General features: G+C 45.8%; 1 protein-coding gene across 10 annotated transcripts in view; it reads right to left on the reverse strand.

The window, feature by feature from the left end:
- robo1 (roundabout, axon guidance receptor, homolog 1 (Drosophila)) overlaps nt 1-25,824 on the reverse strand; it is a 263,507-nt gene that overhangs the window by 113,542 nt on the left and 124,141 nt on the right. For all 10 annotated transcript variants that reach the window (XM_054794930.1, XM_054794923.1, XM_054794932.1 and 7 more), the window contains one exon: nt 21,184-21,510. In XM_054794930.1, coding sequence (XP_054650905.1) covers nt 21,184-21,510 — 327 coding nt within the window. The remainder of the gene's footprint in view (nt 1-21,183; nt 21,511-25,824) is intronic.

A 25,824-nucleotide genomic window follows, 5' to 3' on the forward strand; every position in this document is an offset into this window, starting at 1 on the left:
GAGCAAGTAAAAGGGAATCTTTAGGTGACTGTATGCATATACGATAGATTATAGATTAGTTACGTTCAGGGACCACCAGAGAATGGTAACAAACGGTGCATAATGGATACGCCAATAAAAATGTCTATTCCTCTGACCCCCACTGCCCCAAAAAAACCCTCATACTAGCTTGATGTTGATGTTCTCCGCCAATTTTGGATTTGCAATAAAAGTATCTGTTGTAATTATTAAATTCAACCGGCCCTTTCTCTCTTCAATTGCCATTGTTCACTTGTGACACAATCCAGGTTTAAGACCTAAATACACCTCGCACACTTATGAAATACATTGAAAGTATAAAACGAATAGCTTTAGAAGGTGCTTCTCCAAGCAATCCCAGTAATGACTTACAATTGTATATCAACTTGTGTTCACTTTGCTGCAAGTTTGGAGGCCGGATTGGCTGTCAAAGCTTCCGTAGCTTGACTAACATTTGCAACACAACGTACAACTATGGTGCATTCAAGGACCACTGAACAAGGTGCAAAAATCATTATCAGTGAAGCATAACGACATGTGGCCCTTCTAACAGTGGTACATGTAGAAAAAGATCTATATAGATATTTTAGACCAAAAATCCATGAATGCTGAATCGTGACGGTGGGGGCATCTAGTGTATTTGGGCCTATGCACAATTCTGATTTTGCTGACGTTGCTGGTTAAGGCACATTCCAGATTAATAATGCAATACCATCCGGTGATTCTCTTCACTCTGAAAGCTGAAACCTTGTTAAACTACTCATAAAAGGTGCACCGGTAACTTTAAGTCTAACAGTACATAAAAATGCCTGAGGGGGGCGCTGTACTCCAACTCCATGAGGCCATATTTAGGTCAAATCTAAGCAGTATGACAAGGATTTAACTAATATTCAATTACACAGCGGCTTAGTTTTAATATAAGCCGCACGCGATTTAGCCGTCAGTCCGTCCCTCGGTGAGGCTTTGACGAATAAACACGAACAGCGTTGGACGTGTTTACCCTACTTCCTGCTCACTTTGCTTACGAGGGGTCTCTTTTTTTGCTCACTTGCAACCTGTTTTGTTTAATCTTTTTTTATCAATGCTGCCTCTCTTCCACTTTACGCTGTTGCCAGATGTGGAACACATTGCGAGGCTGAGAGTGCAACAAAGCAAAGCAAAGAGGTACATTGAGGGCTCATAGCAGAGCCCCCACTCACACCCCTCTCTCGCACACCATTAGTCCAAGCTGTAGGTTGCACATTCCACTCCCCATGAGTGGGGGCCCTCTCCACTGCGGATCCATCCACAGGGACCGGATCCAGTGGCGAACCAGGCAGAATATGATGCATAAATAAATAAAAATGAGTCAAAGCTCCGTGTTCTCCATTTTGCTGTTTCAATCAAGCACGGCGGATAGAAAGCAGACAGCGGGGGGCACAGTCAGGCTCAATTAGGGAGCCCCTCACCTAAAACTGTGAGTGATTTTGGCTGCTTTTCCACTGCACAGTCCCAGCTCGCAGCTCAGTTTCACATTTTATTCGCGTAGCTGAGCCAGAAAATGGGCCGTTGCTGCAAACTGGAGACTGTGGAGTACAACACAAAAGCAACAGGTATCCTCAAATAAGCGGCTGACATCACCCATATGCTCTTAAAGTTTCCTTACTGCACTACCCCCACCAAAAGGGGGCGGCATCTTTCCCATCCAAAAAGTTTATCAACAGAGACAGACGGGATTAAAGGTGCAAGGAGGGAGGTCAAAGTGAAGAGAAACACAGATAGACCGCCACCCCCAGCTCCCCTAAACAACCCCCCCCCCCCCCGAACATTGTCACTGACAGATACCATTCCCCTCCAAGCAGAGAGCTGATGCTTTGTTTATTCCCACTGACCAATTAGCTCTGTGCTAGTCTGGAGAATGTGATGACAGACAACACTGGGAGGGTGCTTTGGACCGGACCACATGCCAGTAGTGGTTTATGGACCCAGGGGGCACCATCATGCTGAAGAGTCAAAATAAAATGATAGAGAGGTGGGCCTCCGTTCTATCAAAAATTGTTCCATTTGCACATAAATTGGTTGTAGACCACCACGGCAGTTGTGCAATAAACCAATCCGGTTGCGATAACACGGTTAGCGCAAGACGGACATGCGAGGGAAATGTCAGAACTTGACCAAAATGTAAGGTAGCCAAACCATTTTAGGCCCATGTTGAGATAAAGCGCTGTTACCAACGCACACAAGTAGAAATAATACAGAAATACAACTACGACCTGTGTCCTGAGCAAAAATAAAAAACTGTGACGGTGGACATGGCGAACGACGTATCAAATGTACAAAAACATGCACCAGGTATAATTAGCTAGATGCGACAACCCCATATACTCGTACTTAGCATTTTCGGTTAGTGAGGCAGAATGTTATGTACCGCAAATGCATCCAATCCCATGAGGTCTGCAGGTGTACCTCAAGAAGTTCCACAGAAGCCGTACTCATGCTTGAAAAGCGGTATCGTCACAGGCTGACTGCTGCTAAAAATCTGCATAATCCATCTTTAGTGTAACCGGGCACATTTAAACCGCGACTGGAAATGCAAATCCACACAAAGCGGTGCCAGCGGCAGCGACCGCATTCATCTTCACAACTTTCATTAAAACCTGGTTGGATGAGCTTGACGACAACCGAATCGGTGCGTCGGTTTCTGTTTTTCGACACTATTGTTGTAATATTTCACTCCTGTCGCAAATGTTTGTGGTCTCAGTTAGCTCAACGCATTTACATCACGTCCGAACAAAGGGCCGCACTGTGCGCCATTGTCCATAACAGACCCGCTGGGGCGGCACAGCCCGGATACGTTTAACTCCATTAGCCAATTACAGGTCAAAGCTGTCAGCAGCACAGACTGACTGCAGAGGCTCCCTGATGAATAAAGGCATGTTGGGGATATCAAAATCGGTTTCATCTGGAAGGTCTCTGTGAGTGACACACACACACACACACACACACACACACACACACACACACACTATATTTTCCCTCTTGGTCTTCCCAACTTTTGCATCTGAACTTTAATGTGATGGTTTCCAGAAATAATACTGGATGGTTGCTAACTGGAAATCAAATCTGACCAGAGCTGTTTTTATTCAAAAACACCCCCCAAAACAACTGCAGCAGAGACATTAAAAAGTCTGTGGGCGCCATCATACAACTTTATAACTTGCTTGGCCATGCTTGCTAGGTAAAATTGTAGCTGCAACAATTAATCGTTTCCTCAATAATTCACTTCGTGCAAAACTATTTTGGTATTCAAGTAATCATTTTTTGATTTAAAAATGTAAATATCCTCTGATTTCAGCCTCTCAGATGTGAATATTTTGTTATGCACGAAAGCAGGCCTATTATCTTTGTGTTTTAGGACAAATATTCACACACAAAAGCTTTGACTTTGGAAACCAGTGATGGTTCATATTGATTTGGTCTGTCGGGGGCTGCAGCGATTGCTCGATTAATCGAAGCTTCCGATGAATCGACGAAAGAGCAAGATGGGTCTTGGTTATGCAATGTAAAAAGTGGCAGTTGAATTGCAGCCCAGCATTAAATGCAACCTGGAAAGACAAATAAAGACCAGAGTGTATTTAAACTGTAAATGTATTATTTTTTTTAAAACACTGTTCTGTATGAAATATGAACTACACACTGGAAACACAAGAAAACAAGTGGGACAAGTTTATTTATATTTGTCTGAAACATCACTGCTCTGTATGAAATATACCAACTACGGAAGGACAAACAGCATTGTCTGTTGCTCCTGGTGGGGCAGTGCCCCTTGTGCCCCTTGTGGCCCTAATGTGGGTTTGCCACTAAATTTGACTGATGGAGTGTCACGCTAATCAACTATAACCACTTCCAGTATTAAGCTTGCAAGGAAAAACGCCGTAATGTGGAAGGGAAATGCAGTTAAAAGGCTTGTCTGTGTAACATATGGGCTTCCCATACAGAATGAAGTAGACGTCAATCAGTTGCAAGTATTTCCCTTCCTCTTTCCGCTCACAATCTTCCCATGACTTCACTGTGCTACTCGGAAAAAGACAAATATTCCCGATAGTCTTTTTTTCTTGATTTTTTTCACGTGTGCTCTTCCACGTCCGTCTATCTGTCACGTCTACAAGCATGAATAGATGTTTCACGCTCCCGGGAGGATTAACAGCCCGGTGGAGTCTTATCTCACCTCACACAGATCCATCACAAACACAGCTTCGTTCAACAGCCCCACACGCAGATTGTTTGGTTTATTTGAACGCGCTTTCGATGTTTACGCTCTGGGACGATGTTCAGGATGACGGCGGCACAGTCGGCCTTGATCTCTCCCACTTGTGACGCTTTCCAGGCAATGCTGAGAGAAGAAATAACGCTGATAACTTGGCCTGAGGTATTTTTTCTGACCAATCCTGGGGAAAATATGCAATTAGGTATGCAGACTGTTGCTATGACCTGCTATTTATGTATTTATTTAGCTGTACAAACCACTGCATGTGTTGCTGGCACCAGCATCATTCAAGCAAGAACAAACACACTGATAGACCTGCTGACTTTGAAGAACTCTAAGTATTGCATTAGAGCTGCAATAATTAATAATTAATAATATTTTGGTATTTCGTTCACCATTTTTTAATTTCAAAATGAAAATATACTATGATTTCAGCCTCTCAAATGTTTTTTAGTTTCTTTAGTCATCCGTGAAAGTAGACTTGGCCGCACGGTGGCCTGGTGGTTAGCATGTTGGCCACGCAGTCAGGAGACCTGGACAACCTGGGTTCAAATGTCAAATCCAAGTTTGCATGTTCTCCCCGTGCATGCGGGGGTTTTCTGCGGGTACTCCGGTTCCCTCCCACATTCCAAAACATGCATGTTAGCATCATTGCAACTCGGCACACATGTTTTACTTTGATAAAGCTTCAGTAGTTTGCATGTGCTGTGTCCAAGAAAGGCCAAAGGCATGGTATAGTAAGCATTAAAAATAGCTTAAATAGATTTTGACGTGAACATGCGACTCTCAAAACGCACGGGGGCTTATTTTGTGCATACAAACCCTGCAGCGTTTATGTTTCAAATGACACGGACAAAGCCGTTCCTGTGCACAAAAACCTCCCACAAATCCACATGTTGAGAATGCACGGCAGGCAGGCACGCTAATCATGAGCTGAATGCGCGGCTCCACATCACAACACACGCTGTCATTTGGCCTAAACAGCAAAAGTGAATGTTTTTGGGCCCCTTGACAAGTTTATGGTAACGCAGAATACAAGCTGAGGCTGAAATTGTATGTATTTATGGTGACACAGGGACGCGGCAATATAAGCTGTCACCAGAGGGGGGGGTGATAGCAAGCAGTTATTGTGTGGGGTGAAAGAAAATCACAGTTTTTAATGTTGTGTGGTAAAAGCATGTGTACACTGGATGCCAGTTTTAGCTCTTAAGCTGTGTTTCTCAAAATACAAACTCAAGCAAACAAAATAACACGAGATACCGTGCGTGCGTGCGTGCGTGCGTGCGTGCGTGCGTGCGTGTGTACGTGTGTGCGTGTGTGCGTGCGTGGGTTTCCTCCGAAAACATGCGTGTCAGGTTAATTGGCGACTGTAAGTTGTCCACAGGTATGAATTCAAGATTCAAGATTCAAGATTCAAGAGTTTTCTTGTCATATGCACAGTAAAACAGGCAGTTCTACTATGCAATGAAATTCTTATTCTGTTCATTCTCCCAAGAAAAGAAAGAAAACACAAGAAAGAATAAGAACATAAGAAACATAAATACCAATAAATTAAGCAACAACAACAGAAGAGACATTAATACAAATAAACAAATAAATAAATAAATAAATAAAGTGCTATGAGTGTGTGCGTGTGTTGCGTGCAGCGTGTGTGAGTGCTTCGTTGAGAAGCCTGATGGCCTGTGGGTAAAAGCTGTTTGCCAGCCTTGTGGTCCTGGACTTCAAACTCCTGTAGCGTCTGCCTGACGGTAGGAGTGTGAATAATGAGTGTTGTGGATGTGTGCTGTCCTTGATGAGGTTGTGTGTTCTTCGTAGGACTCTAGTTTTATAAATGTCTTGCAGTGAGGGGAGGGCTGCCCCAACAATGTTCTGTGAGGTCTTGATCACCCGCTGGAGTGCCTTCCTATCACGTGTTGTACAGTTACCGTACCAAACAGTGATGGAGGCGGTAAGGACACTTTCCATAGTGCATCTGTAGAAGCAACTCAGGATTGTGGTGGACATGCCAAATTTCCTCAGTCTTCTCAGGAAGTACAGTCTCCTTTGGGACTTCTTCAGAATTTGTTGGGTGTTGTGAGACCAGGTGAGGTCCTTGCTGATGTGTGTGCCAAGGAACTTGAAGGTTTTCACCCTCTCCACCTCAGTCTCATCAATAAACAGGGGTCTATGCGGCTCCTTTTCCCTTGTTCTTGGGTCGATGATCATCTCTTTAGTCTTATCTGTATTGAGAAGGAGATTGTTATCACGACACCAAGCTATGAGGTCCGCCACCTCTCTTCTGTATGATGTTTCAACACCACCAGTGATCAGTCCGATGACTGTAGTGTCATCCGCAAATTTAATGATGCTGGTGTTGTTCTGGGAGGCCACGCAATCGTAGGTGAAGAGCGTGTAGAGGAGCGGACTCAGCACACACCCCTGTGGGGTCCCAGTGCTCACAATTCTTGAGCTGGATGTGCGATTGTGGACTCTGACTGACTGGGGCCTGCCTGTTAGAAAGTTAAACACCCAGTTACAGAGGGAGGGTGACAGGCCAAGTGTGAGGAGCTTTTTTGTGAGTTTGTGGGGGCTGACTGTGTTAAAAGCAGAGCTATAGTCTATAAATAGCATTCTGACATATGTGTCCTGGCCCTGTAGGTGAGAAAGGGCTGTGTGGATGGCAGTGTTGACTGCATCATCCGTGGACCGGTTCTGGCGATATGCAAACTGTAGAGGGTCCACAGTTGCCGCCGGGATGCTCTTTTTGATGTGGGTCATGACTATTCTTTCAAAGCACTTCATTACAATAGGAGTGAGTGCTATAGGGCGATAGTCATTCAAGCAGGTCACGTTGCTCTTCTTGGGTACGGGCACTATGGTGGTGGACTTAAAGCAGGTCGGTACAGATGCTTGTGCGAGCGACAGGTTAAATATGTCAGCAAGCACATCAGCTAGCTCTGATGAGCAAACCCGAAGTGCACGTCCTGAGATGTTGTCTGGGCCTGCTGCTTTTCGTGGGTTTGTTTTGTTCAGAACCCTGCGCACATCAGCTGATGTCACCATGAGAGGTGAGTCCTGTGTGCTCCCCAAGTCCAGCCACCCTCTCTGCTCATCAGGAGTTTGGGTGTCAAAGCGGGCATAGAACTCGTTCAGCTCATCTGGAAGTGTGGTTTGGCTGGACGTGGCTACGCTACTCCGCTGTCGATAGTCTGTGATGTGCTGGAGCCCCGCCCAGCGAGTGTGAACGGTTGTTTGTCAATGCAATTGGCTGGCGACCAGTCTCGGGTGCAGCCCGCCTCTTGCCCAAAGTCAGCTGGGATATTCTCCAGCATATCCCCGTGACCCTAATGAGTACAAGCGGCATAGAAAACTAACCAACAGTAGTTGCCTCTCAGGACACACACGAGTGCTGTCGGACAATAACGACACACTTGGCGCAGATCATGCGTGCCCAGTCGCCATACTTCCACCTTGCTGCCAATAAACGTGTGTGGATGAGTGACTATCAATGGAAAGCTTTCAGCCAATAGGAATGACTCAAAATTTCAATTTCATTACAGAAAATGACAATTATGGAGTTATTAATGACATTTGCTGGTCTTTAACCGTTTGCTTGTTGATTTGATATTCAGCCATTGAAGAGCCCTGTTGCCCCCGGTGCTGGGGTACTCAGGGCAAAGGACATTAAGCCTGCGTGTGCCTCAGCTTCGGTCTTCATGATGACCGTGTGCGCCAACGGCTAATCTTGATGGAGTCAACACGCCTGATGATGAAATATGTGCGCCTTATGAGCTGAAGGTAAACGTAATTGCGGATTTGAAAGGACCTCCATCGCCATTACCAAACTGCTTTAACAGCTGATTAGATCAGATCCTACGCCCCCATCATCTTGATTCATACGCGCAGGCTGCCATGTGGCGTAATAGAGAACGATGGGGAGGTGTGTGTGTGTGTGTGTGTGTGTGTGTGTGTGTGTGTGTGTGTTTGGAGACCGACGGCTCGTGGATACAGATGGCCGTGCTTTCACCCTAAAATCATTCATGTCTGCGTGCAACAAAAAGCGCATCATCATCATCAAGGTGACCTCAGGCGTGGAGGAGATGGGCGTGAAACATCAATCTGTTTGGGAACACCTCATTTTCTCCACAGGAAATAATCTGTTCCAGGGTCAAACTATCACCATAAATCTGGACGAACCAGACCAACGTTTTTAACGCCATTAACCATCACAAAGTATATGTGTCAAGGAGCTAACCATGTCAGCATGAAACTTAAAACCACCATTAACTATGATGACGCCATTCCCGCAGGTCTCTTCCCAGCATGCATGTTGTTGTTGTTGCATTCATGTTGGCGTCAGCCATATTGTGCTGAGCAGCCAGGGCAGAGACACCGCTTGCACAGTACAGTACATACCGTGTACACTTTTATCATCAGTGTAAAACTGTTCATCAATGCCGGCCGCGTCCAAGCTTTGAACACAGAGGGACACATGCTGACAAATCTAAGGATGTGGGGGCCATTTTGATATTTTAGTAAAAAGTCTTAAAAAGAGGTTTTATATATGTAGGTTCCGTTTTTTGTGTTATGGGTGACAACACATATTATTGTTAGCTTGCGACGTTTTACTCACTATTTTTGCCATTTTATTTGAGTTATTTTGTTCAATTTTAGTTCCCCAACAAGCCAATAAAAAAACACTTTGGACACTCCTGCTCTATGCCATCACCTTCTGAACGTACCCTTCTGTGTTGGTGTTACAAAAACTGAAAAAAACTGAAAAAAGCCCCCAAAAAGGGGAGTTAGGATTTAAGCCTGAATACTCACAAGATACGGTGACGTCAAGACTGAGGTCTGTTTTTTCCAGTAAATTTTGGTTTATTTCCCAATTTGACGACTCAATGGGATACTGGGAGGTCATTACTCTGAATTATTAATGTTCAAGAGCAAGTGGCTGCAGACTAAAGAGAAAAAAGACGCCCGTCATGGTCGCAATGGCCTGCCTCACCATGTTGGACAGTTTCTGTTTGCTCAGAGCAAACAGCAGCCTCAGGGTCAATTAGTGGCAACCCTTCTTCGTCTTCTTCTTCTACACGCCACTGCCGCCGCGCTGCCTGAACAAACAGAAGGCCGCATGTGGCACAAGCCCAAAAGCCAAAGGACTTGTGGACTTTGCCAAGTCTGCGCTGCTTTGGCACACTTGTTCTCCTGCTGACTGCTTTGAATGGGAAAGGCTTCGCTGGTCACGAAATGAAGCTTACAAGGCAAACAAATACTGTTTTTTTTAAAAGTTATGTGCACTTTGTCTTTGTTTCAAAAGCAACGCAGAACCTTGATAGGCCTTTAGTCCTGGATGTGATCCGTCATGTGCAGCGGGACAAAGGCAAATCATACGTAAATAGCAGGGAAATAGGTTAAACAAACATGCTCTCCCGAACAGGAAAACCAGCGTCATACGTCTCTTCTACTGTCAGGACAGGAATTAAAGTGCAAACATTGACACAAGATTTATTGGTGCTGAAGGACAAAAGGAAGGAGAATGTTGTACTATAGCACAGACCAAGTGGGTCAGTCCCAGACTGCTTAAACCTTAATGGTCACCCGTCATGCAAAAGTTACTTTTTAATGACATTCAAACAGCAACAGAGTCTGTTTGGCATCTCCCTCACTTGTTTGCTCAACTTGGGAAGTTTTTGAAGGATAGTTTTGTAAAACAATTTTTTAAAAAAGCTTCACTACACATGTTAAAATAAAGCATGGCGCTCTGCCAATGATCTGCCAGTTAGCTCCATATGTGGTGATATGGGAGCTGTAAGTGTGACTAACCGAGCATAATGTTGCTGTTAAAATGTGACTGTAATGTTAGCACCGTAGCGCACGTAGCTATGCTAGTGTTGCTAACCTCTGTGTCATCCTGTCCCACACTCTCATGCTACATTGTTGTGTATTCCTTGGGACAGGTGCACGGCTACATTGTATAAATGAAGAGTGTACAGTGGAAGATAGTGCTGTTTGGAGACAAACACCGCTCATTAGCATGACAGCGAGAGACACACTACACGTCCAGCATCAAGGCTCCCATTGTTGAAAAATAGCAAACTCTGGGACCTTTGCAGATGCACGTCAGGCTTTACCATTTCAAACGGTACTGTAGCAAATCAAAATGAACTTGCTTCAAAAAGCATTCAATCCAGGCGTGAACATTCTCAGTAGGGGCACACGCTCTACCTGGCAACATACTAAAAGCATGACAGTTGCCAGCTGTCTGAGGGAACAGAACACCACCTGTCTGTCCGCCTTATCTTCTCCCCTCGCCAGCCAAGGGAATCTGGGCCTAACAGGAGCGGCTCTCATCCTAGGTGGCTTTGTCCTTGTGCTCGTCCGCGATTCATCAACGCTGTCTTTGCTGTGCTGTCCAATGTCTCATTTCAAAGCACCACATTGTGTGCAATTATTTACTACTCTTGGTACAGCAGTGCATTAAGAATGCTCTTTTGGGTTCAGGTTGTGGTTCGGTACTCTGGTCTATGCCAAATGTAAAAAAAAAACAAACAAACAAAAAAGATATTTTGTGTGCACTTTGGTGCGGTTCACTTCGAGTTGACGCTGGTATTTTTGTCATGGGACCAGAGCCTCTACAGTAAGGTGCATTTGCGTAACGCAAGGACTTCATTGGGCAGCGTTTGTGACATATTACATGACGTAAGGGAAATATTCCAAACCAAAATGTCGTCTGCTAGGTCGAATACGTGGGTTGTTTTTATCCCTCCAGCCATCTTCTAGCGCTATTCCGAGGTCGGGTCTCGGGGGTAGCAGCCTAAGCAGGGAAGCCCAGACTTCCCTCTTCTCCCTGGTCACTTCATCCAGCTCTTCCTGGAGGAGCCCGAGGTGTCTCCAGCCCACTTGAGAGACATAGTCTCTGCAATGTGTCCTGGGTCTTCCTCCAGGGAGGCGTCCGGGAGGCATCCTGTCCAGATGCCCGAGCCACATCATCTGTCTCCTCTCAATGCGAAGGAGCAGCGGTGCTACTCCGAGTTTCTCCCGCATGGTTATGTTTATATTCTTCTATCTTACATATTTGTCATTTCTGCATGCTTTTTGCCGTGATTTTATCACTTTCTCCAAGTCTTTGGTCCGTGTAGCCTTCACATTTGGGCTCAAGCAAATTGAACTGCACCAGAGTTCACTTGCAAGAGATCCCAGACCCATCTCTCAAGGGTTCGGATGATGAGACATGACGAGGTTTGGATGCTGGAAAGATTTCCCAAATGTTGCTCTATGCCACTCTGTGAGCCCTGGTGGCTGGGTTCATGGGTGCAGGTGGGCTCATAGAACCACAAATGCAGCCAATTTGATACCCTCTCAGAGCCTGAAGAGTCACGAAGTGCTGATTAGAGCGCCACACTAATGGAGGCTTTGCTCCAAGTTGTACAAATACGGCACCATTCTCCCCTCACTGGCCATAGAAATGTGCATTTTGCAGGTCAATAGTGAGAATGCGCATGATGCCAGCGCTAATGGGCCATAGTTCCTCTGAGGAACACACGGAACAGGAGCACCACAGCAACGAATGAAGTGAGCGATGGTCCAAGCAGCTGTCAGGGAATTACGGAGTGAATAATGGAGCGTCTGGCTGATGTTTTACAGACAACCTGGGCAGCACCATGGCAGATGGAGGTCAGCGCTGTGTGGATAAAATTATCCCAGCATCTCGGGCCAGTGGAGGGAGGCAGGGAAAGGACCACCACCTTCCAAAGGGGAGGTTTTAAACCATCAGCAGCCAGGATATCTCCTCTGAGGGTGAAAGTGAATTTACATGGCAGCGGTGAACGTGAGGTAATGTGATTAATCCCCGGCAACATGCTGAGTGATGATTAACTTATTCTCTGCGTTCACCGTGTCCTTGCACGCCGCTTCTTGCATCTCTGTCAGGCAATCAATAAGCTATTATGGCTCCAAACTGTAGGCCAAATTAACTTATGGCTCCACCTGCAGAGTCGGCACTCTCCGCTAATCCCATTGGCATGGAAGAACCAGACCGGCCACAGCGGCTCGGTCCAGAGATCATCTGCCTCTACCTACTGAAGCATGATCATTGATGGAAGGCTCACACGTTTCCACCTAGCATGGATAACTTTTTCATCTTGTCCCATGAAACACAACTCAACAAAAATATAAATGCAAGTTTTGTTTTTGCTCCCATTTTATGATGATCTGAATGCAAAGATGGCCACAACAAAAGGCCAAAATATTTCAAACATTGTTCACAAATCGGCCTCACTCTGTGCTCAGCATTGTTATTGCACAAGTGTGGCTTAGGTTGGCCACAATAAAAGGCCGCTCCAAAATGTGCAGTTGGTATTTAAAAGCAGCAAAGCGCCCCTATCATATAGAGGATCTTTGGCTAGTGTCAAGACACTTCCTGTGTTGAATTCATGGCTTCATATGTAACTATAATTGTGAAAATGTGAAGATATGACAGAGACTTCTGCACCCCACGCCCACCCAGTCTTGAGAATTCTGTGTCCCTCAGAACAATTTAGTGAATGGCCGTGGTCTACTATGTGGCTCAGATAGTCTATTTTAGGTAGAGAACTCGCCTGTCAGCGCCGTCCGTCACATGAGAGCCAATCAGCTACATGGAGCCGAGGTACCACTGACAGATTAGAACCTGACACTCGCACGAGATGGATCAAGAGAGTGAAAGATGTCCGGAATGGAGAATGGACATATTCCACCCCCCCTTAAGGCCGAACAGCAGCTACACGGTCATACAATACCGGGCCTCACCGACTCAGATGTCAGCTCTTAACCAGAGTCTTCAATTTGAAAGGACCTTCTCTGCTTGTCTCCCTTTACACACGACGTCCCCCTGTCTGTCTTTTACGGGACCCTCAGCGCTATACGATTACAGCGAGGGGGGGCCTATTGTTCACCGCCACGCCCTGCTCAGAAAGGTCAAAACGGGCACAAAGGAGAGGTGAGGGTGGGATCTGTTCTCTTAGCCCGTCGGCCAAATGATCGGCTCGCCTTACGGCTCTAATGAGATGTTTACATATGCCCCGTTGTATGGACAAGGTGTGTAAACAACATTCTATGGGCTCTCGGATGAGACAGAGGCTTCAACAAGTCAAATAGTCTCAATGATGTGGTGCTATTTGTGTCTTTAGTGCATCATTAGGGAGGAAATGGAGTCTGTCGCATCATTAGCAACCCAGAGGCCCCTAAAATGACATGCCCGCTTCACAGAAAAGCGCAGGTTTTATTTTCTTAGGGTGCAGTCTCGCATCTGCTGCGACGGCCAATGAGCTCCCGACTGGATGCCATCGTTGAGTTTGTCAGTAACTAATTCAAGTGAAGTGCATCAGCGTTTCTCTTCCTGCCTTCCTGTCGTAGCATCAGCACTGAGGCCTTCAATACATTCTCTCTCTATCGACTCGCTTCAGATGCACCACCAATCCACACTAGGACTTGGCAGTTTTGCCAAAGACCTGACTGTACAACATTTTGCTGACCTCCCAAAAGTGTGAATTCCCACAAAAGCACTCCAAACATCATGCAAAGTGGCTTGCCAGAAGAGTGGAAATTCCTGCAGCTGGTGCAGTTCACACAAAGCACAGCAGCCAGCGTGCAAAAAGAAGCTATTATGTGTGATAGTGAACCATTTGCTCCGTACGTGATATTGACTTCACAGCTCGATGTCTGCTTAAAGTTGGAGGGTTGCTGCTAAACTCTCAGGAGGGGGTGAATCGGTCTCCGAGGTGTCCTCGGGGGAGCAGCGAGGTAAAACACTTGACTGTCAGGAGGTCCGAGTATGCTGACTTTGCCAAAGTGTTGACTGAAAATCCCCAAACTTCTAAAGTCTACAAACCCTCTAATCCCCCACAACTCCCGACTCCACCGTCTCGGATCAAGGAGCATGATAGAAGGTTGGGAGCGACGGCTTAACCTGGTTTAATAAGCGGAGCATGTCCACTGAGCAGAAGGCTCCGTCATGTGACCGCACATCAGACAGAAACGCCTCTCAGGCCGCAAAGAAGAGGCTCAGGCCAGAGACTAGATAAAACCTTACAAGAGGAACAAGCAGGTCAGGAGCGGAGATGAGTGCAAGCAACATGCACTCTTCTGACACAGCCTGGATCATGGGAATACAACATGGACACAGTCCACACTGGGGGGCTTTCAGAGGTGAAGTGAGGGATGCTGCGTTATCAGCTCCGCTCCTGAGTGTCCGAACAAGAACCCTGCTACTCACAAGAGCTCTCCTCCACTCCATCTTATCTGCTCTGTACCGAGCACTTCATAAAGTCAATATCACACGTCACTATCCTGGGAGCCGGCTCACATCATTACTGTGATCTTCCTCTGCGCCACGCAGCCATGGGCAGGGATTACACGGAGATGAAGAAGCTGTCGCTATGGCAACTGGGAATTAAAACTTTTTGTCGAGAGTTTGTTGAAAGTTTCGCAGGCACCTCGACAAAAAATGTGAGCTGTAGATTGACTTTTTAAAGAGCAATGTGTGCTAATGACAGGGTTCTTACTGCGGGTTTCAAAGGTACTTCAGGGAGACTGAGGGTCTCTTGTATTTGCAGGCAACAGTAAGGAAACAAGTAAACAGGGTGCTGCAGCAAAGTGGGGACTGTGGAGTGTCATGCAGTGTTCCCTCGTTTATCGCAGGGGATAAGTTCCCAAAATAGCCCGCAATAAGTGAAATCCACAAAGAAGTTCAAACCTTCGTTTGAATTTTAATGACACAAGAAATTATTAAGTCACTCACTCCTATTTCCCTCATGTGACCGTGCCTTTTCGTCCTGGCGCCGTTCCACTGCACTGTTGCTTTTTTGTATCCTCCCTCCAACTAAATATTTATTTACAAGCTAGCAAGCTAGCAAGCAAGCAAGCTAGCGATGACACAGGAGACACGGCAGGGTGGCGCAAAGGAGATTGATTGACAATGATCTACAGCCAATCAAGACGCAGAACACAATGGGCGGTGCAGACAGACAAGAGAGGGAAGAGAGAGAAACTCAACTTCCCACAATACAATTTTTCTTAAAGGGCCAGGCTCGGCCTGTAGCAGCTTTCATACACTGTAATTAAAAAAAGAAGCCCTAAGAAAATTCTGCGAAATAGCGAATCCGCGAACCGCGACAGAGCGAGGGAACACCATACTGCAGAAACAGGTAGAGCATATTTTTTTGAATTTATTTTTTATTTTTGCAATGGTGAATAAAAACTCGTGTAAGACGTGTAAGAGTTCATGAAAGCTGCACAGACACCAAACTAAGCTGTAGTTTGGCTTGTTAAAGAGCGCTGTGTGTTAATGGAAACCTTCTGTGAGGGACGAGCGTCTCACAATGGGATTCAAAAGTACTTTATTCCAGTTATACACGGCACTCAACAGCAATGTACTGCAGAGAAACACAAAAAGGGCCTCATTAAATGCACCGATTGAAGCAAGATGCTAACAAGCAACTGTGGATCAGAACAAGGGTCTCTTGCGTGTACTTCTCTGGATGCGGCTCATCCGACAAAAAGGGGAAAAAAACAATCAGACAGAGGACTGGGTGCTGCAGCAAAGTGGAGACTGTGGAGCACAAGACTGCAAAACCAGGGTAAGTGAAAGTTTCTGTGTAGTTTCTAGCCGTGCATCCTCCGTGACACAGTGGTGCCTTGGACCGTACGAGCTGTGTCAAGCCGAGTGGCTACCTTGTCATGAAAAGGGGGTATTAGTCTGCAAAGCTGTTTCCCAGATGGTTGCATATGGGAAACAGAAGCAAAGCTCAAAATAAAGAGGATGCGCCTTTGATTGAGTTGCCTCCTATTGTGCATGCCATGCAGTGAAGTCAGAGCCAGCATCTATCACACTAAGCTGCCAGACTCAAGGAGTACCAAACAAAAGCAGATGTTGGCGCCATTAGAAGGTGCCCCATTAAACTTGTTCTCTTCCCTCAGTAGTTCTCATCCTGTGGGACAATAAGGGGAGGAAGTGAGGTCCTGGTGTGGTTCACCTCCATCTTTCTTGACCAAGTAGGCTGTCAGAGATGGGTGGAGCGCAGAGTAGAGATTGATGGTGTTCTGGGAGGACTATTTTTTACCAGCACCTGCTAGAAGAGCAATGCATGTGGTCTAGACACATTGCATAAAACATAGAGTCAGTCCACTGTCATAAATAGGGGTACCCCCAAATAATACTACAGTAGTACATTGGGCCACTCCATAGTATCTAGAAAGCTGAGCACTCCATTCATGTAGAGAATCTTTGTCCAGCATGTTTGCAGTAAATAGTACCCAAGCTATGAATACAATCTTTGACCAGCTTTTTGTAAAAGGCCTTTAAAAACAACAAAGCCTTCCTGCCATTTAGACGATCTTTCACAAGCTTTTTTGGAGTAGGTACTTAAAGACAGCAAGGCACTGCTGTCAAAGGCAAAGCAGTACTTTTGACCAATTTTTTACAACTGACAAGCCATTGTTTTTCTAAAAGTACAACATGATATGTTTTGTTTCCACTCCCCAAACACAGGGTTGCTCATCAAAAATGTCACTCTTATGTAACCCAAATTCTGCTCCATTCTCCTCCAGTTGTCAAAAACGCTGCTATCGGCTGCTGTCTCTTCCAGGGCGTCCACAGGCATTCAAGCCCTGCCGTCCAGCCAGCAGTATCGGTTGTAGGCGACATGTGGGCGAGGCTGTATGCCGTTGCTCTCTTTTGGGACAACTAAGCCTTTAAAATCCTTAAATCTGAGTGACATCTGACACATTTTCACATAACCGACAGATATCCATCTTGTATTACCTCGCCCCAGGCTGCTGTCACTGTCGGGTCAACTATATGTCAGCCTAAAAGCAAAGCCTTGTCAATATGATCATAGGCAGAAAGTAAGTATCCCAGCCAATTAAAGCCACGCAACATGGAATTCTCTCCAAGTGACATTTCGATATCGATCCAGCAGCAGCAAAATAGATGCTACATCTTTAATTGCATACATAAACGGCATTGATTTAAGCAAACACCCTAAAGTGCTTGCTAAATATGCACGAGGCAACAGTCAGTGCGGGCAACACGCATGGTAAATATGGATTAATGGAAAACCAGTTGAAATGCTTGTTAGATATGCATGCTGTAGGAGGCTAAGATGACACTTGTGTGCTGGGGTGCGCCAATACAAATGTGCATGGTTCTTTTCCTTGCAGTCTTGTCACTTCAAGAGAAACAGCCATGGACTGCAGCACACAGGCAAGAAAAGTTAAGGCAAATAATAAAGGGTGACTCGTTTTGCAGACCTCTGACAGCCCCCCCCCCCCCCCCCCCCCCCCCCCCCCCCCAACACACACACACACACACACACACACACACCACAGTGGGCTTTACAATACGCCATGGAGCAGTCTGCGGTGTGGAGCCCACGGCGCAAATGAGGCCGACCCTGGCTGTGCCGTTTGCACCAATTTGCTGTGAACCAACCCGAGACAAATAACCACCGCAGAGTCACGACGGGCTGCTCGCCAGCTTCCTCTGTTTGCTGCTGCCGCCTCTCTTTACTTCCTTTAAATGTGATTTTGACTTTTTTATTGGGACTTTCTAGGTTGAGGCGTAACGCTTAAAGGGCCGCCAGCAAGAGACAAACATTTAGGTCTTTGGCAAGGACATACCTGTCAGCGTTTGCATTGTAAAATTAAGTGGAATGTTGTGGAAAAATAAGGGAAAATGGGGGAAAATCTGGAAAATTCTGATTGTTTGTGTGTGATTGTAAGGCATTTTCTTTAGCAGACAACATAAGTGCCGGTCTTTTGTGAGCCACCAGATGTTTTACAAGGGATGTCATGCAAGACACAGCTTGGATCAGTGGGAGGCCGCCTTTAGACTCGTGCATACCAGAAAACTATACTCCATTCTGCAGATGACCCGTAGGCACGGCCCCAAATCTGTCAGGATGAGCCTTCGACACATCAGACGCCAGCCTGACCCCCCCCTGCAAGCAGCAATGGCAGCTGGTAACACGTGCTGACAGAGGCGTGGAGATGAATAAGATCCTGAAATAGTGGAATTGACTTAAATAAACCTTCCATGTACTTTCTCCTCTTCGTGGTCACTCGTCCTACTTCATGGACATTATCACTTCCTCAAGAGAAGCAGCGCCCCCGTCCATTACCTCACCTTACTGTCTGTACGTGCAGGAAATGAAGGACAAAGCTATTCATAGAGTCTCTCAGGGCCTCATGCTGCACTAACATCCAATAAATAAGGTGATGTATTACAAGGGCAAATGCAGATGTTAAACGTTCCATTCTAGTACGAAACAAAGCCGTAAGTGGAGAGGAAAATGAAGTTTTCATTGCTTCATGCGTGTACTTTTACTGCACATTTGGCACATCGGCAAGCAGAATGACGGTGAAGCAGATTTTGGAAGAAACGGGTTTTCAGATGTGATTATGAAAGCTGATGGAAGTTTCGAAGACAGCACATCGTCACAGTGGGGCCGACGCGGCTCACGGCGCCTCGGGCGACAGCAGCGAGCGGAGGCTGGTGGCTCACACAGATTACACGCTGATTCAAAGGAGATGTATTCTGTATGATGTGCAATGCAGTTGGATGATGGATGTATGGATGTATGCGGGGTTTGGGGCTGACAAACACTGGCACAGACGCATACTCATGCACACGCTCAGCATAGCTGACTGTTCTGGGATGGCTACTCGACAGTTATATTTGATAACTGGAAAGCAACAGAAAGACAACTAAATAATCCACAGAGTGAAAATAAATCTGTCATTTATTTACATCTGTTCTTTATGGAAGGTATCCTTAGACTGCTTCTTTTGTGATCCAGCGCCATAGAAGAAATAAGAATAACGACCTTATTGGGAGGTGAAACACTGCGTATGAATGAATGAATTGGATTTGTATTCTGGATGGCACAAATGTGGCCAATTGAGGACTGTTGGTGCTCTCATCAGCCAGGCAATGTAAAAAAACAGGAAATGATTGGAGTAGCAGGTCGTAGATGTCATACTTCCTGCCTGGTATGACCTCAAGGGGAAATTGTCAGCCTTGTGTTGTTCTGAGCTAACTGTGTGCTAAGATAAATTGCTAGGAACAGAACCCACACACGTGTGTGAAACGTCTTTGCAAGAGCAGCAGGAACTGTCTCCAACCAAAACACAACGAAAAGCGGTAGGTCTGAGGGCACAAATGATCCCAAGGCCAAGTCCATCACAGTCTTAGGAACGGGACTACTCCCAGATCCTAAAAGCAGCCATTAAGTATATTAAATATCATGTAAAGTGGAACGGGTAAGAAAATCATAGAAGATCAGCATCCCAAAGGGTTTACCTAACATTTTACACGCTTTCCAATGCAAATGTTGACCAATTCAGGTGAGTCGTGGTTCTCTACTTGATGCTTAAACCACTAATACAAAAGACACACACGTAGAAACAAAACCGATCTCAGCAGCGAATGCGTGCTCGTAAGATTCCGAAGCCTACTGTAAACACCCTTAATGATTAGCAAAACAAACTGGGTTAGCTCCCCCAGCCAGGCCAAACAGGACTTGTTGAAACTTGGATTGCGTTAACATGCGCTGGTGAGAGAGGGAACCTGCCATAACATCCCTCTACGTGTTGCCTTTTTAGCTTTGAAATGAAAAAAAGACTAAGCAAACATCATTCTCCTGACTTCCTCCATAAACTGCTGAGGCCGGGGGAAGGGCTCGGATTAAATAATAACGCTTTTTCCTACTACTTTTCGGCAAGTGTAAACATGGTGACGATACAACCATGCTCACTCCACAAGTGTCTTGTAGGAGTCGGGGAGGCCGATCCATCTCCGTTGCTGCGACTACATAATTATGTGCAGTTAGGCATGAGCCGCACAGAGGGGGCCAAGAAGCGACTGCTTGTCATTACGAGGTCTGTTTGAACCCGGTGCAGAATAAGTAGCCCGCAGTTGAGCGTCGGCCAACGACACCCATGCGCTCGCGTGGCCTGCCAAGTGGCTTGTTTTTTTTCTGCATGACAAACCCACCTCTGACATCAGCGCTGCACATATATCATCTACAGACGCAGGGAAGTATTCTTAGCTTGACCTATGGAAACTGTGTCTTTTTGCTTGCATGCAAAAGAACAGCACATTTTGGTGTAATCTCGTGAGATTTATTTCATTTCTGCTTACTAGTTAAACTGGCGTGGCTGCATTCGAAACTGCTGGGGCTGGTGGTGGTGAGGCTAAGCGACACCTCCAGCACCAAATCAAAAAATGCCAGGAAAGAGAACATCCCGCAAGTGTCCTACCTCACTCATGCCAGTCCCTCCCTTCCCATCTTGATTAGATTACAGCAAGCGGGCTGGTGAAACCCTTGGGCCATGCCAAAGTAGCGCTTGATATCCGAGCTCTCCTCCTCAGCCTTCACTCAACTCGTCAAGAGAGAGCAGAGGAGATAAGGCGTCCAGAGAAATGACCTAAACCCACTGAAGCGGCCTGCGCCGAGTAAAGAAGTGTGCATGTTGGCACAAAAGAATACACGCAGTTAAAAACATTCTCCTGGCTTTTATCTTACATCCACCCCTCCTGCGGCAAACAATAAAACATGTGGGGCAACTCCTTCATTTAGAGATGGATCTTGATTTTAAAAACAAGACAAACCGCAAAAGCAGGCCCGAAAACAGAAAGATCTTTGTTCCCATTGTAGCTCCTGGCCACCTACTAGGGGTCCTTTAGAGGAGCACTCACCCTGGAATGATCATGCTCTCCCCCTAGCCTAAGGCTCCACGGGCCTATGGAGACCACTGGGCCAAACACATCCTGCCCATCTCCTGAGAGATTATCCAACTCAATGAGCACATTGAGGATGGAAAACACTGGAGGAAACTGGAACCTTCTATTCAGAACTTGCAGTGAGCAGAAGAGGACATGGAAGACATGCTGCACTTACTGGCTACTTCCAGCGAGGCGTTGTGGCTCACTGCCTCTCCGAGGTAGTTACGGGCAACGCAGACATAGGAGCCTTCGTCCGGTTTGCTCCGCCGCCCGTGCACGATGCGCAGAAAGAAGAGCGAGCCGCTGGGCAGCAGCATGCGCTGGGACCGTGGGTTGTCCCTGTCTGTCTCCACCCGCTCGCCATCCTTGTACCACTCTACGGTGGGGGTGGGACGCCCTTCCGCCTTGCAGTTGAGGGTGGCCGGCTCACCTTTGGATACAATCAGGTCAGATGGATGCTCCATTATCCGGGGTGGCGTGTCCTCTTGGCGCAGACGGGATCCTGGAGGATGAGAAAATAAACCATTGAGCCTTGCAATCGTACAATTTCACTTTGCCAATCAACTGCCTCACAGATGCACAGAAAGAAATCATCCATTTTTACTGCAGAAACAGATAGCGGATCCGGGATTCTCGACATTTATCATCCATGGACGACAACAGGCACTATCACCTCCTACAAGCGTATGACTTGGTGGAAGTGTGCACTCTACTCATGAATAGACGAACTGGAACACTCCTCAGTGGCAAGTCCATGGCCGCATCGCAGTCTGCTTTTTGCTGATCGTACAGCTGCATCTACATCACTTGTATGAGTAGGGCTGGGCGATATAGCGATGTTTTTAATATATCGATATTTGCTTGAGACACGATATCAAAAACAACCATATTGTTCACATCAATATAGACTGGATTTGCGCCGTATCTCCCTCATCTCTCTGTGTGTGAGCTCCTGGCCCGCGTGAAAACGATACATGACGACTAAGGGCTGCCTACTCCGGGAGCGACACAGACACAAGACATGGCATAGGACTCTTCCTCGACCCAGAAGTTTATAGAATAGGTTGAACATGTGAGCAAACATACAAAGTTGCAAGGTGATTTTCATCCAAGTGTATGCCCCCCAGCAAGGCAGACCATGTGCATGCACTGAACCTGTTGAAGACACGGTAGACAAATTTAGGTTTGCAGAAAGGAGGAAACCCGGAGGAAAGAAAGTTGCTAATCATCTTCTGTCTTAGAAACAACTTGTCAGTTATGAACACCTACTTCACTCATGAAGAAACCCATCAGTATAGCTTGTGTAAATACAACAGCACCCATACGTTCTAGAAAGAAGTCCTTAATAAACGATGGACAGCCAATTTCATCTGCATCAATGGACTCAGACCACAAACTAGTTAAAGGCAAGACAACAATGCATTTGTCGGAAAGGGAGAAAAAGGTAGTCAGGCAAGGGCTAAAAACAGAAAACTTCAAAGTCACAAAGATAAGGAAGCTATGCAGAAGAGAAAAACAACATCAAGGCTGAAAACATCAACGACCACTGGAGAGGCTTCAAGATGTGTGTGCAGTCCATTCAACAAGACCCAGTTGGACTGACAGAGGAGGTGAAGATAGAAGTAGAAAAAAACATTCAAACAGTGGCTGAAGGAGAGGACACCTGAAAGCAGGGCTGCATACACTCAACAAAAATAATGTGAATCACATCAAAAGGAAAGGCTAGGAAGGGATTTACAGAAAGATGCACAAGGAACAAAGAAACTCCTGCACAGCAAGGAACACCAATAGGATGTACAACTGGGAGCCCAAAAAGAAACCGTCATTGGGCACACCAAGCAAATTACCCAACGAAAAGAGAAGAGCTTGAACAAAGTGACGACAGTGGCTCTTGACACAACTGACTGGAGAGGTCTGGTTAAGAGACTTTCGACTGACAAGTCAACTGGAATACAGGAGTCAGGGTGAACCTGTCACCTGAGTCACCTGTCAGTGTGTCAGAACGTGTGATGGGAGAACGCTGTGTGATAAGTTAAACAAGCGGTCCTAACTACAAGATAAAAGGTGGAAGCTGGAGGCGAAACGGAGGTAATTATTACGCTGCCTAAACTTTGAGAGGCGCTGGAGGAGATAAAATGTTTAAATTATTTTGTTTTGATGAAGTGATGGCCAATTTTAAATGAACAAACTAAGAATGAAGTTATTTGGAGTTCTAAATGTAATTAAGGTGTTTGTACTCACTTTTTGTCTCCTACGAGGTTCTGCTGTTTTCCTACAGTATCTGTATCACATCAACATCATATGCACATAATATGCAAATTAGCCGATGACATCATCTAGCGGCTTCTGCAACGACCAAAAGCTACTTTTCTTGTGAGGAGTTGGCAACAGCGTATGGGACCTGCGTGCAAAGGGTTCCCCGGCTGCCTAGAGGGCGGCAGCATTCAAATGTGCAGCAAGAATTCTATCCCGCACTCTTCCTGCTTTGACAACGTCCCACGTAACACACGCAAGCCCATGAGTTATGTTTGTTGCCAGCTAATGATCGCAAAGTTTAGCTACTCATGTTAGCTAGCCTATCCTAACAACAGCATGGATTATTGGTCGCCTGCCTTGGGACTGCTTCCACGCAGCGTTCCTGACAACCATGAATGCCAAGTATTTTATTTGGGACAAACGGAAATTGACAAGAATTTGTATGCAGTTTAACATGTAACTGTTAAAAATATAGACATCTGTTTTTTTTTAAACCACTACTTATTTATATTATTATATTTTGCTCAAGGAAAATGTCATCTTGAGCCTTTGCACACAGAACCTTTAAGAACAAATGCGTTCATAAAGACTCGTGGTGAGCGAGTGACCTTTGATCACATCTCGATAGGATGAGTCATGCACGACAGCACGTAACCACTCTGAAGCTATTCAATAACCTAATGATTAATCTATGACATATTTAGAAACTCTGCACACAGTCTGGGAATGTTTCTTGACTTTCAACCATGCAAAATAAAGCATGGAGTGCAAAAAGTGTAAAAATCTGTTTTCTCTGGAAGCATTTTGCTTCTTAAAATGACTTGTTACATATATTTACTGCGCTGTGTACGTGACCTTTAATTACAGGAACAGCCCGTTTGATAAAACTCCTGTCCTGTGATGCAAAGATCAAACGGCAAGAATGAAGGCAAAGGCAAAGGAGGCGGCGGTGACACACCTTGCAGGCAAAGAGGAAATTAAGTGATAAAAGATAAGACAAGGATGCGCCGCGTGGCTTGGGGATAAATAGGACAAATGAAGTGAAACCACACTAGTGCCAAAGGGGTTTTAACACTTTGTCGTTATCTCAGGTCAAATGACTCTCCAACTAGTCAGCTGTGGCAATGCAAGCTGCTTTACATGCTAATTAGCTTCCTGGAGGTAATTCCTGACTCGCGGTGAACGCATTGTGTGTTTCTGCTCAACAATAGGAGCCAAAAGACCCATCCTGATCCCCTCCCCCTCCTAACTCGCCATATCTGCCCGCACTGGCCTTTGGAGCACATTGAGTTCCAATTAAAAAGAATCTTGTCTAATTGGCAGCAATAGCTTGCATTTCATTCCGCCAGCATGCCGTGACGCTGCCACACCAGCCGCCCCACCAGCCGCCCCACCAGCCGCCCCACCAGCCGCCCAACCCCCGAGTGCCCCCTGCCCATCCCCCCGTCAACTGCTGCTGAGGAAGGCATCTTTTTTCTTTTTTTTTTAAAGTCGTCAGCATAATTAGGGACAGCTCGGTGGTAAGATTAATCACTTCAACACAAGAGTAGCAGAGTCGCCAGTGTTACATTATATCGTTATATATGCAGTACCACAATGCCCATAGACACCATAGCTAGAATCTTTATCAGCGCTATCATCAAATGCTATTAAAAGTTCTTCTCAGTCTTGCGACGATGCAAACAGACTGTCATGAGTTGCACACGTGTTTCTGGTGACTCTTCCTAATGCACGGCTGCCCCTGTGGAAAAATGTCAGCGTGCAGTCATGGTAACGCAGTCATGGAGTGTAAACGGCTTTTGTGCACAATGCTTTGGAAGACTAGCGAGCATGCATGCAGATTCTCCACAAGGTTTTCATCCAATCTTTTGGATGCTCAATTTGAAGGACATGCTTGTTGAGTGGAATAACATGAATTTGCTGCTGCTTCAGCGAAGCACCCTAAAGTTCAAGTGGGTGTTTTGTGGAGTGATTTGGAGAGAGAAATTTCAAGTCTATCTGACTTATGAGGGGGGTCACACTTTGGGGCTCATGAGGTGCATTTGTCAGAAAAATACCAACACAGCATCTTTTCACACATTTTCAGTTCAGGATGTGAAGCGTTACACCGTGGGGTGTCACAGCACGGTGTACTGTAGTAGCGTGGGAATAACACTGCAACACAGGCGTGCTCACGCTTTTTCAGCTGGCGAGCTACGTTTAAAATGACCAGTCCCAAAGATCTACCTCCGACTATAAATGTAGACATAAATGTACTGTCTTGATAAAGTGTTGTTGCACATTGTACATGTATATCAGGGTGCTCGCACTTTTTCAGCATGCAAGTTAGAAGTTGAGATGATCTTACTATAAAACATACAATATATATATATATATATATACAGTATATTTCATATCTATCTTTAGACCGCAAACTAGTTGAGCCTAAATCAACAGCACCTCTGCTGGTTTTGACTCAGTCGCTTCCAGACACGATTCCTCGCAGCTGAGAGAATTCTTAACGATCCATTACGACGTCACTTTTAGAAAATACAGAGCTATAACCTGAGCTGAACCTCCA

The sequence above is a fragment of the Dunckerocampus dactyliophorus genome, chromosome 12 (genome assembly GCF_027744805.1).
Source record: "Dunckerocampus dactyliophorus isolate RoL2022-P2 chromosome 12, RoL_Ddac_1.1, whole genome shotgun sequence".
Classification (NCBI taxonomy): domain Eukaryota; kingdom Metazoa; phylum Chordata; class Actinopteri; order Syngnathiformes; family Syngnathidae; genus Dunckerocampus; species Dunckerocampus dactyliophorus.